This window comes from Adiantum capillus-veneris, chromosome 13 (assembly GCF_014529385.1).
Source record: "Adiantum capillus-veneris isolate H3 chromosome 13, ASM1452938v2, whole genome shotgun sequence".
Classification (NCBI taxonomy): domain Eukaryota; kingdom Viridiplantae; phylum Streptophyta; class Polypodiopsida; order Polypodiales; family Pteridaceae; genus Adiantum; species Adiantum capillus-veneris.
In genome coordinates this window covers 1,108,058-1,124,428 of record NC_140943.1, presented here as the reverse complement: position 1 = coordinate 1,124,428, position 16,371 = coordinate 1,108,058, and the positions used below count along the sequence as shown (strand labels likewise).

Here is a 16,371-nt window from a genome sequence, read left to right as displayed (position 1 = left end):
AAATGCTTCAAGCGACTAATAAAGTCTCTCACCGACTCTCCTTCCTCTCGTTGGGCTTTCTGGAGCTGTGATGCTACACCCCAAATCACTCCTTCTCATATGTATTCTTTCAAGAACAGTCTCCTAAAAGTAGGGTAAATCATTTTTTCTTCTACTCTTAGGGTTCTATACCAATCACCAGCCTTCCCACTTAAGGTTAGGCTTAAAGCATTACTCTTATGTAGGTCATTGTGTTCTCCTAGGGAATCACATATTTGTTCAAACACTTTGATATGCTTTCTCACATCCCCTCCTCCACTAATTTTTGTGTGAGCTTGGCCTATTTGTACTGCCTTACTTCTAGGCTCTCTATCAGGTGTGTTACGCATATTCTCAACAATAGATCGATCGATAGCTTGAGCAAATGTTTCCAAGTCGCCTAAGTGAGCAGGCACTGTGGACGAAGCTACTCCAAAGACTACATGTGAAGTAGGTATTGGCATTGTCCTTGGCACATAGAAAGCCCTTGGGTTCCAAGTTTTGTACGGTGTTGTGCCATGTGGTGGCCCAAAGTTCATATGTGTGGCCCTAGGCATAGCAAACGTCGGATGTGACATGCTAATGCTAGCCGGTATGGTCCCATTGAAATAAGAGCTTGGATGTTATGGTTGTGGAGCATAGATTGTTGAAACAATGGAAGGGGTAGGAGCTACATGAGTACGAGGACCTATAGGTGCATATGATTGATACATACTTGTAGGTACTGTTGCAGACATTGAGCTACCATGTAGCGGTGCTTTACTAACAAATGAGGTCCATGGCATGTTTCTTGGCATGCCCATCATTGAGGTAGGCATGGTATCCGTGGTGTCAGCAAGGGAAAGATGAGCTAGACTTGGAAAGGTAAAGATATCACTTGTGGTCTCAGATTGCACTGAGACCTCTGGCAAAACAACATATGAAGGATCCATCAGACTTACCGAGGGAGTCTCCATTTGCGATAAGGTTGGTTGTTTAGCCTTCTCTGTATCCAACAATCTCATGAGACCTGTTGAAGGCATGTGGATCCCCTTGTTCTATCTCTCTAGCTCAATAACCATATGGATGACCTCACAAACTCTTTGTTGTTGATCCTCTACACTAGTAGCACCCATTGTGGATTGTAGGACATCTAGCCAGCCCATGTGATAGGTGTGACCTATGTATAGGTCGGTTAGAGTTTCCGTTTGTAGTTCGTACTCCCAGTTCTCATTTAGGAACGCTCCATCTAGGATTGAGGTGCTAGGGGTGTCTTTTGAACTAGGTGCAATGTGGCTCTCTATGGGTTGACCCTTAGTGGTCGCTAGTTCAAGAGCACTCGATTGCTCTCCTAGCGGGGATATTGACATAGGGGCTTTCACTTTTAACTCTCTTTGTTGCTTTGCCTTGCGTAAGCTCTCGATTTTGTTTTCCCTAGCCGCAATGATATACCGCTCAACCTCTTGCACTTCCACAAGGCTTCTACCATCAGGTAATATCACCTTGAAGGGGAATAGCTCTGAAGAGTCAGAGGGTGCAGTGAATGGAGTATTCACGTGCACATTCTCCAGGAGCATGGGGTCTACATTGGTCATGAATGGCAAATTTACATCTTTAGCTCCATGTTCGGAGCGAGTGGCTCTATTAAAGGTTTCCTTCAAGTGGCTAAGCCCGCTTGTTCGCCTGGATCGTGGACCCATGGCATGCATGTCTTGGCTTGAGCTATCAGGATTAGGCATCAGGTAACCCTCCATGATGTCGTAGTCAGACGAAGAGTCACTAGACGCAATATGCAGGTCATGGGTGGTAATGCCTTGGGTTCCTGCCGGGCTTGGAGCCTAAGGTAGAGGAATAATGAGTGCCTGCATAAACGGAGACACTCTTGATGTGCTCGTCCTCTAGCACACGACCAGAGCATAGGTGCATGCGACTTCAACACTCTAGAGGTGTTGGTGAGTGCCCGTGAAGGCCGATCACCTAGTTTTTTAGGTGTTTACAACCCAATTTTTTTTAATTTTTGGTCTCGTTTTTTTAAATAGAGCCACAAAATATGGGGTGCAATAGCTCAAAACAAGCGTGTTGGCTAGGGGGATGTGTCGTGCTTTACAACCCCCAATTTAGTTACGTACATCTCCCAAAACCCTAAAAATAGTCTTTTCCTAGTCGGATAGAAGGCTAAAATTAGTAAGTCCAAAGGGTGAGTGTCAAGTGAAGGGTGGAGGACTTGAGGAACTTGTCCCACATTCTTGGTCCTGGTCCTAGTCGTAGTCCCGGCCCCTGGTCCTAGTCCTCGACCTGGTCCTAGCCCTCGACCTGGTCCTAGATCTGGTCCTAGTCGTACTCCTAGACCTGTGGTCCTAGACGTAGTCCTAGGACCTGTGGTCCTAGACCTGGTCCTCGATAATGTTGCGCGTGGGGGCCTAGCTCACACGTGCACACTACAACTCTGTGTGGCTCTGTCTAACCTCCTTACAACTAACACAACTAATTAACACTAATTACCTCCGTTAACACAGTAAGCTACACAATGTCTACACTTCCTAACACGTCAACACTGCTCACTCACAGAGTACTCAATCTACAGACATGGACATGGACCTGGTCCTGGTCCTAGTCGTGGACCTCGTCCTCAACCTAGTCCTAGACCTAGTCCTCGACCTAGTCCTGGTCCTGGTCCTGGTCCTGGTCCTAGTCTTGGACCTAGTCCTCGACCTAGTCCTGGACCTGGTCCTCGACCTGGTCCTCAACCTGGTCCTAGACCTAGTCCTAACACAGCAACACTTCTCACTCACAGAGTACTCAATCTACTTATAGTCTATTGCACATTATCAATTTACACTAGTCCTAACACAGCAACACTTCTCACTCACAGAGTACTCAATCTACTTATAGTCTATTGCACATTATCGATTTACACTAGCTAACAGATCAGCTAACACTTGCTGTTACAGATCTAACAAATCTAGCAAAAACAAGTACACTACAGCACTTAATAGAGCTTACAAAAACCTACTAAAACTGTCCATTGCAACCACTTAACAGTTCTCACACAACTCAGCAAAAAACCAGAAAGCAGATGTTAAGGCTTCCTAAGGTAGCACTAAGTGCTCCTCAAGCTTAGTGCAAGGCAGTCCCCAACAACAGCGCCAAAAATATACGCTGACAAGATAACTACTTATGGTACAAGTGCTTCAAGTGATGGAAAGTATGCTTATGGCTGGCAGGAAGGCTTATGGATGCAGGGTGACAAAACTCCATGCTATGAAGAGATGTTAGGGTGGCCTCTCTATTGGCCTACAAGTGCAAAGAGAGGCTTCACTGATGCATGCTTTACATGTGGATGGCCATGGCCAATGATTTTTTTTTCAATCCAGGTGGAGTTTACACCATGCTTGGGGAAGCTTCCAGCTTTCCATTTGACCCTGGAGGGCGATGCAAATTATAATTTATCTCTCTAAACTATCTATACATCCACAATATATGTCATTTACTCTCATTATGTAGCTATTTTATATCATTCTCTCTATGCAATCTTATTTTACCTAAATAATGTTGTGGTTGAGCATGAATGCTCAACTTGGGGTTGGGCAATGATGGTGCACCCAAATCGAGTCGATCCAAGGACATGCCAGAAGCCGGTACATGGAGGTTCCGAAGCAGATTCCAAAGTGCTTAAGCAGATACTTGATGATGTAGTGTAAAGCAGATGCTATTCCAATATGTATGTCAAATGAGGTACTTAGCAAGCCAAGGGTATCTTCAATCTTTCTTAGTCCAAGCTTAAGGTTGCTAAAGGTTGGTGGGTTTCCCCGTCAGAAAGTCATGATGTATGCAAAATGGTAGCTCAAGCTCGGTAAGTTCAAATGTTTTTGTCTACTTGAAGTCCAAGTACGTTGTGGCTCGTCCATCGAGGGCTATTACAAAGTGGATGCAACTCAAAATGTATTGCGGTTGTAATACTCTCGACAAGCGCTCGAAGTGGACATGGACGCAGGTGTTGTGAAAGGAAGCTAAGCATCATTTTTCTAAGGTGATTGAACTCAAGAGTCGAAGTGTGTGCATGAGGTGGAGTCGAAGGACATGCAAATAGGGAAAATGTGTAAGGCTTTTTGACCATTAGTTGTCGATGGCGTGGGAAGGACAGCCAGGTTGGAGATTCTTTAAATATAAAGGGAGGCTTTTTTTTTTAAGCTAAAAAAAAAACAAGTACGTCTGTCTGCAGTTGAAGGGTGGCGCGTCTTAAGTCGACTATAGTTCACATCCGCCAGTTGGGTGGAGGAAAAGGACGCTATCTGCATGCCAAGGGTAGGGCGCTACCAAGGGTTTTTGGGTGGAACTTGGGATCAACGGGGAGGAGGAAGAGGACAGGTGGGTGGCCTTTGAGAGAAGCGCAGAGAGGGAGGCCACCAGTTGGGGAGTGTCGGGATCCGAGGGCCGAGATTGCAAGCCGAAGGAGGTGTGAAGACAAGGAGGGCACTGGCTTCTAGCACCAAGCAGATGGGTGAGAAGCTGGCAGGTCGAAAGCAGGAGAAAAGACGAGCAAAGGGGCTCGGCCCGTGAGCAAGAGGGGTGTTGAGAACTGCATGGAGAGCCACTGGGGGGTGAAGTGCCATCATCTGGAGGGCAAGAAGGCGGCTGGTTGTATGGGGTGAGGCAAAAGAGGACGAGAGGACTGCAAGCTACAAAGGGATGATGGCGTTGCAGGAGAAGGGGGCTTATAATAGAGAGGTCGCCAGGAGAACAGGGCCACACGGGGCCAACGGGGGGGCCATGTGCAGAACGGAGCTGAGGCTCGCCAGTTACAGGGTTGGTCGCGGAGGGCGTGCTCCCTCGGGGGTTGAATGCAGGTTCCCTTGATACAAAATGCCGGCACTGAGGGAGGTTCACGTCTCCGCCATACCAACTCTGGAGGGCCAAGACCAGCACATAAAGCAAAGCCGATAGAGGGTAATTGGTAGGGAGGTCCATAACATAAAACAAGGCCGACACTAAACGCACAGACGGTGGCACTGCCTATTGTTTTATATATATATATATATATATATAGAGAGAGAGAGAGAGAGAGAGAGAGAGCTCTTGACTACTAGCTTTGAACGGCAGAGAGAGAAAGATAATCTATTTTTACTAGGAAGCCTAAAAAATGTGTACACAATTTGATAGGCACCACTCTATATCACTACCTACAAGCCTCAATGCCAACAAATCATCAACCCATTCTCTCACAAATATGCAAGACACGCCCTCCTAGTCGACTATCGTGTTGGGTATTGGCCCTTCAAGAGTATGAATTTACAATTGCCTATAGGGTAGGGGAGCCGGGTTAGAGATGCCGAGCATCTAGAAAGAGCTTCAGTTATCCATTTTGAGCGGGGAAGAATGCAAAGGATGCACCATGAGCGCACGCATCTGCAGCAGCTCGAATGGTGCTCGCTATCTTAAACGCGATGCAAAATACGATTTTCTGTGTAACAAAAATGGAGGTGAGTTGCAAACCCATCAAGGGGGTAATTACGTACAAAGCTGCCAACAAGGCTTGAAAACATGATCCAACGGTCAAGATTCTCTAAAAGCTATACTAGCCGTCAAAGAGGATTTTTGTGCATTCGGTGGTCTCCCTAACTATTGCAGTGCCATAGATGCTACACATGTAAATATGCATTTCCCAATGAATGAGACCAACAAAGCTTTGGTATGGCAAGTACGAAAGCTGTAGTATGAACACAAATATGAAGTTCTTGGATGTGAACATTGGCTGCCCGCATCTTACATTGACAAGTCAATTCTATTGAACTTTGGATTCTACAGGTTTTGCCAGGGACGAGCAATTGGTAGGCCAATCATTTGTTCATGAAGACCTCAATATTCAAGAGTATATAGTTTGGTGATGGAGGGTATATTCTCTTGACATGGCTACTCATTTCATACCATGCTCTACGTTGGATTCTGTCAGTCGTCGTGGATACAATTTTATGTACTCGTCGACAAGGATCGTGGTGGAGCGCTCTTTCATCCGTTTAAAGGAGAAATGGAAGCTTTTGGTGGCACAATTAGGTCCCCTAATCTATTGACAATATTGCCTGCTACACTTCAAGCATGTTGCATTTTGCACAACTTGCTGATGGATCTAGCAATTAGCAAGAGCCCCAAGTTTGTCAAATAGATGTGAATGACTCATTGCTCCACAATCCACTTGCACCACATGCTAAAGGCAACCTTAAAGATACTTCAGAAGGGATAAAGTTGTGGTCTTGTGAGTTCTTGGATGCTCAAGGGATAACAAATTGGGGTATGTTGGTGAAGGCTATGTCTTCCCTCTGCCTAGGCTACAACGATGCTTTCTCCGATAATTTCCTAACTTAGTCCGAATAAATTGTCCACTATACCTTCGCAACATTCCTTAATTTCCCTTGGTGTGCATGATTTTTGTAATGGGAGACTCAAGAGCCAACCATTAAGATTCTCAAAATGTCTTTGTACTCGCTAAATTCTCTTCCGCATGTGTTGAGGAAATTGTGATGCATATCATTGGATGTCTCTACCATGCTTCAAATACTCAGGATGCCTTAGAATTGAGGAAGTTCCTTGACACAAAATACTTTGTGCGGATGAAATTATCGGCTTGCATATTGGCTTCTATCATGAATATCGTTGGGTGTATCTGCAATGCATTCAAATATTCAAGATGTCTTTGAATCTTTGACACATAATTCTTAGGATGTATTTGTAATGAAGAAACTCTCCACATGTGTCGAGGAATTTGATATGAATATCCATGGATGTGTTGCCATGCATTCAAACACTCGCAATGGAGGAACTACCCAGCATTTTTTCGCATTTATTCATGAAAGCAAAAAATACAACAGGTATAACTTCAACATGTTGACAAGCTGGCAAAAGTAACCTTGAACAGCTCGCATTTAAGCATGAAAGCTCATAATGCAGCTGGAAAATCCGTATTCATATGGTGAGCTAGCATAAGTAACCTAAAACATGCTTTTTGACAAGAGCAAATAAACCCTTGGGCATGGCTGCCAGCTCCTTGCATTTAACAATCCTTGGCAGATGTCTTAAACGTACGCACACTCGACCTTAGACTGAAGGCATTCTTCAACACAAAATTCTGAGGATGTCTCAGGATGTACTGAGGAAATTCCTCGATACAAAATACTCAGAATGTCTTTGCGCTGATAGATGACAACAAGAGATCCCAACACTTAAAGCATGCATCTAAGCACAAAAGCACAGAATGCTATTTAAGTGACAGGCATATTTAATTGACAGGCTGGCAAAAATAACCTCAAACATGCTTTCAAACAACAGCAAGTAACCAGTGGTTGATACCTTGGGCATGACTGTCAACTCATGGCATTTAAAATCCCTTTATAGATGCCTTAAATGTATGCACGTTCGACCTTAAACTGAAGACAGTTCTCTAGATGAGTGAGAAAATTCCTTGACACAAATCCGTAGAACTCCTGTACTGATAGGTGACAGCAAGAATGCCCAACACTTTGGGTTCGCATTTGTGCATGAAAGCACAGAATGCAACACAAAAATGGTGCACTTGTTGTTCAACTTCCCTCATATGTAATAGACAAGGTGGAAAAAGTAACCTCAAATATGCTTTCAAATGACAACACTTAATCATACTTTATAGAACTCCTCGCATTTAAAAATCCTTAAGTATACACATGCTCAACCTTAGACTGAAACAAGGAGGGTTTAGGAAAGAGAAAAATGCAGATGGTACTAAAGACACGACTGAAACAACAGCAAATAATTGGTTCCCGATAGACAGTGTAGAGACACACTTCAAACTTGAAACTTTAAAGCTTATACTCAGAAGCAATAGTCGAATCCTTAAAAAGAATATAGTTGTGTTTGAAATGATGAAATGATGACAACACACTGATCAACGAACACTACTAGCTGCGCCTTTCATTGCTAGGAAATCTTATTTAGCGCATTGGAAAGTCCTTCAAAGGCCATGGCTGAAGGCAGCCCTTTTAATTTTTGTACGCTCAAGGTTGATAATGTCCTTGTGTCTCACTGTTTTTTCTTCCTCTGCAGCTTCAAGCACTTGCACGATGTCTTTCGTGGCTTCCTTCAAACCCAGATCTTACACGTGGATACGCTTCCATGCTTCTTTGGGACACCACCACCATTCATGGGAGTCCTCTCAAAAGTTTCATTCACCCAATCGCTTCCACCAGCACCAGCCATTCTCAGAGTGCGCATGTCTGCAAAACACCACAAGACCTCAGTACTTACAAGCCAAGAACAAAACCTATTAGTGAATCAAATCTTGAACAGAGACATTCATATTGGTACTTGAACCGACAATGGAGTAGTGATCCATGAGATTGAAAACATCTCGATCAAAATAAAGGTTGGAAAATTTCCCTCGTCCTTGCACTCACATGCAGAAATCTGCCAATAGCTGCTCTTGACAGAAGGTGTATTTCTCTCCTGGTCTGAAATCTCCTTGTGCACACCACTTGTCATATGCAGCCTTCCAGTCTATAAGAACTCCACGGTCAGCCATCACAGCCACTATCTCACACCACTTTTCTTCTAGTGTGTTTGACCTGCCTCCAACTCCGGCATGAAATCTTGACAGAAGGTGTACTTATTAATCCGGGTCTAAAATCTCCTTGTGCACAAAGACTAGCTTTCCGCTTGTCATATGCAGCCTTCCAATTAATAAGAACTCCGCAGCCAGCCATCACAACCACTATCTCACACCACTTTTTCTTCTGGTGTTTTTGACTTGCCTCCAACTCTGGCATGAAATCTCTCCAACTCATGTGTTTGCTTCACTTTGATCAATATGGAGTGCTCAGTGTGACCCAATGGCAGCATGAGATAGATTGTTTTGGTGCTAGAGCAGGATCTCATGTTGCACCTTGCTTGGTTTCTTTCACGTTGTCCAGTCTGCCGAGGGTTGTTGGGTATGTATGAGATTGGGCTGAGCCTGTATAATAGCATCATCAACTGGCAATTGGCTAAAACCACCTCATCTTGCAAGCTATCTGAATCAAGGTTGACAAGGTATGTCCCTGAAAAGGGTTCTGAAGTTGAGTTGAAGGAAACTTGGGATTGATGAGGATAGAACTACTCCTCTCCATTACTCAAACCAGAGGATGCATGCAAGGTTTGCTGGGTTAGCATACAAAATTGAGGGAATGGCTGAAACAATGACAAACTTATGACCTGCAAAGCCTGCAATGAAAAAAACCGATTACTTCTCATGGATTACATGTCATGTACACACAAAGCGATATCGAAACACATGCCATCATATAACCCCATCACACCAAATGACACACCATGTGGCAGCAAGCCCTTTGTAATACAAATTACCAAACAACTCAAAGAAAATCCACCTACAAATCTCTCACAAGCAAGCAGTATCGCGCTTGCACATCTCGGGAAAACCATGGACTAACATCGCAACACAATCACTGGCATATATTGTATATGAAGGTATATTCAAATACTTATGAAGCAGAAATAAGGTTAAATTCCCGTAGTCTGCTCACCTCCTACCTGTACCACTAAACACAAATCAAAACTAAATTACAACAGGCTCTCTAAACAACAACCATATCATCTTAAACCTTTCTCTTCCCAATGAGGTAGCCCCCACCAATTCACATTCAAACATTATGAAAGTCTGAAAGAGGTAGTCCTCTATGACGTGTACATAGCACTAGAAATGTCACATGCACACTGGCTGACAAGCTACGTTGTCAGCAAAGCACTGATGTGTCGACACCCTCCTCCATATTGATTCTCTATAGCCAGTTGGTGATCCTTCTTCTCGTGCCCGTCTCAGGGCATCTTCAACCAGTTTGGCACCCTTTTTCCAACCATAAGCTAAACTTTGGAAGATTTCAGCCTTTTTTCAGCCCATTGAAGCTTTCCTTGGTGTCGCCTTGCACATAAGCCAGCAATCCCTATCAGGTAGCCAAAAACAACATCTAACAGCCCATATCACTCACAGAAACAGCACGGAGACAAAAAGTGGCTATGTGGCTGCGTGCTTGACGACACAAGAAGAGTATTTATTGTGATATGTTGTCTTTATGATTATTGTAGCCACATTTCATCTGCGACGGCCAGGTGTTTCATCATGTGGCTCGTGCAAAAATACAACACACTCACTAGATTCCTATGAAGAAGAACCTGGCTATGTTCCGTGTGTAGCCGAGGAGATGCAAAGAACATCCCCATAACTGGTGGGAGCAAACGAACTATGTTGCACCCCATAACACATGCAAACAAGACATCAGAGACTTGTGAAGCTGCACTCAGCATAAGAGTACTGTGAAATATGGAGAACATTGAATTAACGGGTACCTATGAATCCAGAGAAGAGGTGCACTCTGTGTCCTGCAAATGGAAAGGAGAAGAGATGTACCTGATTCATGTTGACTCTCCGGCTGGCAAGGTTGGCTTGTTTGCACTGCACCTTCCATGTAGATGAGACTATTAGCCACTGCCTTGCCCACATGCTCATATGTTCTGGCGTGCAATGCATTCCCTGCTAGCTCGAGAACGATGTAGAAGCTCTCGGAATTGGCAAGTGCTAGTCGTCGACCAGCGCAGACGCCAAACAAAACAAGGTGGACACTCATGAGCAGACGGCAGAGCAGAGTAGGCACAGAGAGAGAAGAAGAAGAAGAAGGAAACTATCTCCGCCTCCCCCCCCCCCCTCCCCAACACACACACACACACAACACTATTGACTTCTTTAAACGAAAGCCTAAAAAATAGTCTTAACACTAGGTTGGTAACCTAACAGGAGGACATAAAAGTGTCCTTTCAGGGTTTTGAAAAAAACCTCCAAAACCATAGGAGATCCACTCATTTTGTAAAATCCTTTCATAAGGTTATAGTTCAAAGCCTCCTACACATGTAAAAAATAAGAAACTTGTAAAATTTCTCATCTTTTGGTCACACCAAGCCTCCAAAGTTGATGGACCAGTACATTTTCATCAAAACAGTCATTTCTAACGTTCTGTTGCATAAAAATAAGATTAGGGATTTTTGTAGGACTTGAGATAAATTCCCTAGTTAACTTCAATGGGTTGGTGATCAGAACATATGATTGTTTCTCACTCACTATTTTTTGTGTTGCCAAAAAAAAAAAGCAAAAAGTTGAATTTTTACCATTCTGCAAACCTATCATCAAAGTTTTTATAGCCACACTCAATACAAATATTATATGCATGTTTTCTTAGTTCTCAATTGTCCTTTAGGTTCATAAGGAGCCATGGAGCATGTCAAAAGAATAATACATCTCTTACCAAGGGGAATCTTGGGGACAAAGATGAAGTGCTAAATACAGCAAACATGAAAAAACTGGGTTCAACATTATGAGTTGTAGAATCCCATAGAAACTATTCAATATCTAGCCAAATTTGATCCTTATGACTAGATATGGTTACTACCTACAAAATGCATGTAGTTATCACAAGAAACTAACAATATTGAAAAAGCTATACTTGATATACTAGAATGTTTCGTTTTCTTCTATAATTGAAAAAATCAACCATCGTTGTCTACTATGCAAAATAGGGTATTAGGTGCCCCAAAACTCAAGGAATATTAGCTTTATGTTACAATATGTGACATAGAAAATCAAAACTGCATTTGGATATCATGAAAGCCACCAAAAAAATCATAGAAGAGCTAAAATTGGCTAAAAAACAGGATTTGACAATTTTTGTAATTTGGTCATAACTTACAACTTTAACATTTATTTCTCCCTAGAAGCATCAGGACATGTTGAGGACTACTAAAGATAGTTCTCTAGCATTATAGACTTCACAAACATGAATTCTAGAGTGGTATAGTTGCAAAAAGTTGAAAAAAGCCAAAAACAGTACCCGTTTTTTCACACAGTTTAGGTTGTGAAATGTTGTGCAAGGACAAGGTTAAAGATGGAATTGATATTCCAAAAAAATTTCAAGTTTTTTTCAGCTCATGAGACAACTTTCTAGACAGATAGCACCTCAAAATCCATTTTGAAACTCTTGACATAATTCAAGGAAAATGGTCACTTAACAAGACATAAAAGTGTCCCAGGACATAAAAGTGTCCCATTACCAACCTAGTGTTAAGAAGCCTAAAACAAAGCCTAAAAAATGTGCACACGATTTGATAGGCACCACTACTTGCAAGCAGACAGTGCCAACAAAGGATTGTCTACTGTAAGTGTAGACGACAAGAGGAGTTTACCAGATCCAAGGGGCGAGAGGACCATTATAAACTCTATTAATTAAAGCCAACAAAGGATTGTCTACTGTAAGTGTAAACGACAAGAGGATTTTACCAGATCCAAGGGGCGAGAGGACCATTATAAACTCTATTAATTAAAGCCAACTACGTCAAAATCATTATGATTTCTATGTTTATGGTGTTTGAGTGGATACTCTACATATCTCCCTCGCTCTCGTGTCTATAAATGTCGTGTATCTGAGATACTTTTATGCAAGTTCTATGGTGCTCTCTAGTACATGCCACGAATTTAGAAACATCTTTGTGTGTAGTGCATGTCAAAGATTTAGTAAAGGATATGTGTGTCGCTCAATTTGTGGTGAGCATATATGTGGGTATGCAGTGCCATGGGGACAGATGAAGGCTATCATGATTTACTTTACACTTAAGTATACACTCTGGGTTGGTTGGGTATGGGCATGAGCAGTAGTCATTTGCAGATTGGGTCTCTGTGTGCATGTTAAATAGGGGATAGGGGACTGTGAAATCACTGGGCTATATAGAGTCATTCAGGTTGTGTACTGGTTGTTTTCTCATTTCCCCCTTTCCAATGTCACAAAGTGACCATGGACGAGAAAAGAGGGCGAAGGAGACCAAGGAAGCCAAAAGGACTCAACGCCGTATCAACCTCTAAGACTTCCCTCTTGGGCATGGTATGGCTCCATACAAATTGTTGGAAGACATGAGAGGTAAGGGCCCTGATATCCCTTGGCCTCAATTTCTTGCATTATGTCCACAAGTTAGGAGGGATTTAACAAAAGCAGTTAGCACTAGGAGAAAGGTAAAAGAGAGTATTCTTGTTGTAAAAATTGCACAAGCTAAAATGAATGAGGATATTACACTTGTTCTAGATTGCTAAATCAAAGAAAGGATAGTTAGGAAAGGTCTAGTGGATGGGGGTGCACAAATTTGCATCATGACAGAGGGACTCATGCAGAGACTAAGCATGCACATCCATAACACACTTGAAATCAAAGTAAAAATGTCAAAAAATAGCAAAGTTGGGTGCATCGGCATTTGTAAAAATGTTTTTGTGGAGGCCTTTGGCATTAAGAAGGCAGTGGATTTCTATGTTATGTCTACCAAAGGAAATGGTTACCCATTTATCTTAGGAAGACCATGGCTAATGAAATGCGAGCTTTGCAAAATTGGGAGAGTGGAAAGTTAATTTGTAGGAATGACAATCATAAGAAAGTTGTCTTTGACATAAAGGAGCAACGCCAATAAGAGCTCCATGAAAAATCATCTCAAAGTGAGACGGAGGAAGACTGGACCAATAGCACTTCAGAAGAAGAAAGTAGTGGCAGCATGAGTCAAGAGGAGTCTTCCATCAAAGTCATGGGGGTAAGGTTTAAGCCAAGCAACCAAGAGACCTCTTGTCAAGGCCTGGAAGAGGTAGGTCCTCAAGAGAACCAAGGTGTGCAAGATGAAGGAATGTTAGAAGGTATGTTTTCTACAACACTTACAAAGGACAAAAGAGAGCAGTTCAAATGTGTGCTAAGAAAGTTTCCTAGGATCTTTTCCAAAGACTACACAGACGTGTGCGTGGTGTAGATGCTGCTCAACACAAGATTGAGTTAAAGCTAGAGGTCACACCTAAGTCTCAAAAGCTACAAAGGCTAGGAGTCATCAAGAAGCAGGCTTTACTCAAGGAGGTAAGAGAGCTTTTAGCAACAGGTTTCATTTATCCAGTGGAGAATTCAGAGTGGGTGTTCCCAGTTATTGTCACTCCCAAGAAGAACGGTAAATGGAGGGTGTGTGTGGATTACCGTCCACTAAAATAGGAAACAAAAAGAGATCACTTCTCCCTCCCATTTCAGGATGAGATACTAAATGAAGTAGCTAGTCACAAGAAGTACACTATTTGTGATGGCTACTCAGGCTACTTTCAAATTGGTATTGCATTGGAGGATCGGTTGAAAACAACCTTCATCACTCCTTGGGGTTGTTATGCTTTCAGAGTCATGCCATTTGGCATGACAAGTGCTCCTACAACTTTCCAACACTTCATGAACATGGTGTTTCAAGCATTCTTTGGAAAGTCCATTAGGGTTTTTATTGATGATTTTTGCATTTATAGCTCATAATCATTGCACCTACAAAAGGTAGAAGAAGGTTTGAAAAAACTTTACGACATAGGAGGTCAGCTCAATCCCGACAAATATCACATAGGTGAGGATGAAGTGATCTTGCTTGGTCACAAGGTTTCCTATAAAGGCATTAAGGTGGATCCTCAAAGGCAAAGGCTCTTGTTGAGCTAACATCACCTAAGAATCTCAAGGAGGTCATCTCATTCATTCAAAAGGTGAAGTATATGTCACGCTTCATTCACTTAGCCTCAGAGTTACTTCACCCTTTGCCAAATTTGACACAACAAGATGAGTTTGTTTGGTCTGATGAGCTTGAAAAAATCTTTTGTAACATTAAAGCCATTCTATCAAAACTACCAACACTCATGTCTCTTTGTTGGGAGTACACATTCTTTCTTAGCTCTAGTGTTGGAAAAGAAACAATTGGCACTGTTTTGCTACAACAAGATCTCCATAGTACCAAGATGTGACCCATCTACTTTGCTAGTTGGGTCATGAATGCTTTGGAGAGAGGCTACATAGAAGCAAAACTCATGATGCTTTCTCTCATGTTTGCGGTGAGGAAGTTTAGATCCTACTTGCTACCAAAACCTTTTGTAATTCTCACTACAGAAAATTTGTTCCCTTTGGTGTCATCTCAAATGAATCTTAGTACTAGGATCTCAAAGGGATTATGGAGTTGCAAGAGTTCCAATACTCTTTCAAGGTAGAAGATAGTGTGCATGCACAATTGGCAGGGATTCTCACTTATGGGATACATGAGAAAGAGATTAAGGTGCCTGAAGTAAAGACCCTACCATTGCCACCGCCAAAAAGTATTCCTAATTCTTTTACCTTGTTCTTTGATGGAGCTTTTTGATGAGCCACAGGAAAAGCAGGGGGAGGGCTAGTGTTGCTCAACCCAAGTGGAGAGGTGGTCATGAAAGAGAAGGTCAATCTACCAGCTCAACTAGCAACAACAAAGCAAAATACGACACACTACTTCATGGTTTAAAGATATGCATTGGCCATGGTATACAATATCTCATTGTAAAGGGGGATGCACTTCTCATTGGAAAGCAGGTTTTAGACATTTGGGCATGCAATAATGAAAGACTAAGGACAAAAGTTCATGCCATCCGTAGGTTGTTTAATCAATTTGAAGAGGTGCAATTATATCATATTCCTAGGAAACAAAATAAAGATGCCAATTTACTTGCAGAACTAGCAATTGCATGTGTTGAGAAAGAAGTGCAGGTCATCATGGTGGCAGCAGCTGTCAAGCAACCGAGATACAAGGGATTGGAGTCATTGGCTCCCATTATTGGCTACATTTTGGAGGGCGAATTTCCACGAGACTTCACAAAAACTCAGAAGAGGAGACTCATGAAGAAGGCAAGTTCCTATGTCTTCCTAAAAGGCTCCCTCTATCAAAGAGAGAAGGATCAATTGTGCAGAAAAGTACCAACTATCGAGGAAATTCTAGCCATTCTAAAAGGTCTGCATAAAGAGGCATGTGGTGGTCATCTTTTCCAAGAGTTAGCTGTGAAGAATATTTTTCTGGCGGTGTATGTTTGGCCAGGCCTGCATGTGGATGTCTAGCATTGGTTTTAAAGCTGTCACAATTGTCAAGTAAATGATAATAGAAGATTGATACATAGTCCAAGGCAAATCATGCTTGCAAATGGACCCTTTGAAAAGTGGGACAGTGATGTTATGGGTCCTTTGCCTAGAACAAAAATGGTAAACTCTACATTGTAGTGGCTGTTGATTACATGACTAGGTGGGTAGAGGCTCAAAGTGTCACAAGGGTAAATGGAAAAACACTGAGAAAATTTGTCTACACTAATTTTCGTTGCAGATTTGGCACACCTTTAGAGATTATTTTTTATAATGCTCCAGGGTTCAGGAAGGGTTTACTTACGGAAGTTTGTGAAGAGCTTCACATTCTACATCGTCATAGCCCACTCTACTACCCACAGTCAAATGGTTTGGTGGAGAAGGCTAATGGTGTTATTGC

The 16,371-nt window shown here is 42.5% G+C and overlaps 1 protein-coding gene across 4 annotated transcripts; it reads right to left on the bottom strand.

The window, feature by feature from the left end:
* Window positions 1–7,808: 7,808 nt before the first annotated feature.
* Window positions 7,809–10,725, bottom strand: LOC147443500 (uncharacterized). 4 transcript variants are annotated; one of them, XM_086526316.1, is made up of 5 exons: window positions 10,421–10,725; window positions 9,135–9,219; window positions 8,768–8,971; window positions 8,418–8,585; window positions 7,809–8,237 (listed from the first exon to the last, which is right to left on the bottom strand). In XM_086526316.1, the coding sequence occupies exons 1-5, from the start codon at window positions 10,635–10,637 to the stop codon at window positions 8,186–8,188; spliced, it is 726 nt and encodes a 241-aa protein (XP_086382442.1). In that variant the 5' UTR covers window positions 10,638–10,725; the 3' UTR covers window positions 7,809–8,185. The 4 variants fall into 4 exon arrangements, 1 of the variants encoding a protein (XP_086382442.1); XR_015189963.1 differs by lacking the exons at window positions 8,768–8,971; window positions 9,135–9,219; window positions 10,421–10,725 and having other exon boundaries at window positions 8,315–8,726; XR_015189962.1 differs by lacking the exons at window positions 8,768–8,971; window positions 9,135–9,219; window positions 10,421–10,725 and having other exon boundaries at window positions 8,329–8,726.
* Between the last annotated feature and the right edge of the window lie 5,646 nt (window positions 10,726–16,371).

What these genes read in the sequence shown, in the direction of transcription:
- LOC147443500 (XM_086526316.1), bottom strand. Translation starts at nt 10,637, where the DNA reads ATGAGTGTCCACCTTGTTTTGTTTGGCGTCTGCGCTGGTCGACGACTA. An exon ending in CATGCCAGAGTTGGAGGCAA is followed by an intron (nt 8,586 to 8,767) that starts GTCAAAAACACC and finishes AGTTGGAGGCAG; the next exon opens with GTCAAACACACTAGAAGAAA. An exon ending in CTATTGGCAGATTTCTGCAT is followed by an intron (nt 8,238 to 8,417) that starts GTGAGTGCAAGG and finishes GGTGTTTTGCAG; the next exon opens with ACATGCGCACTCTGAGAATG.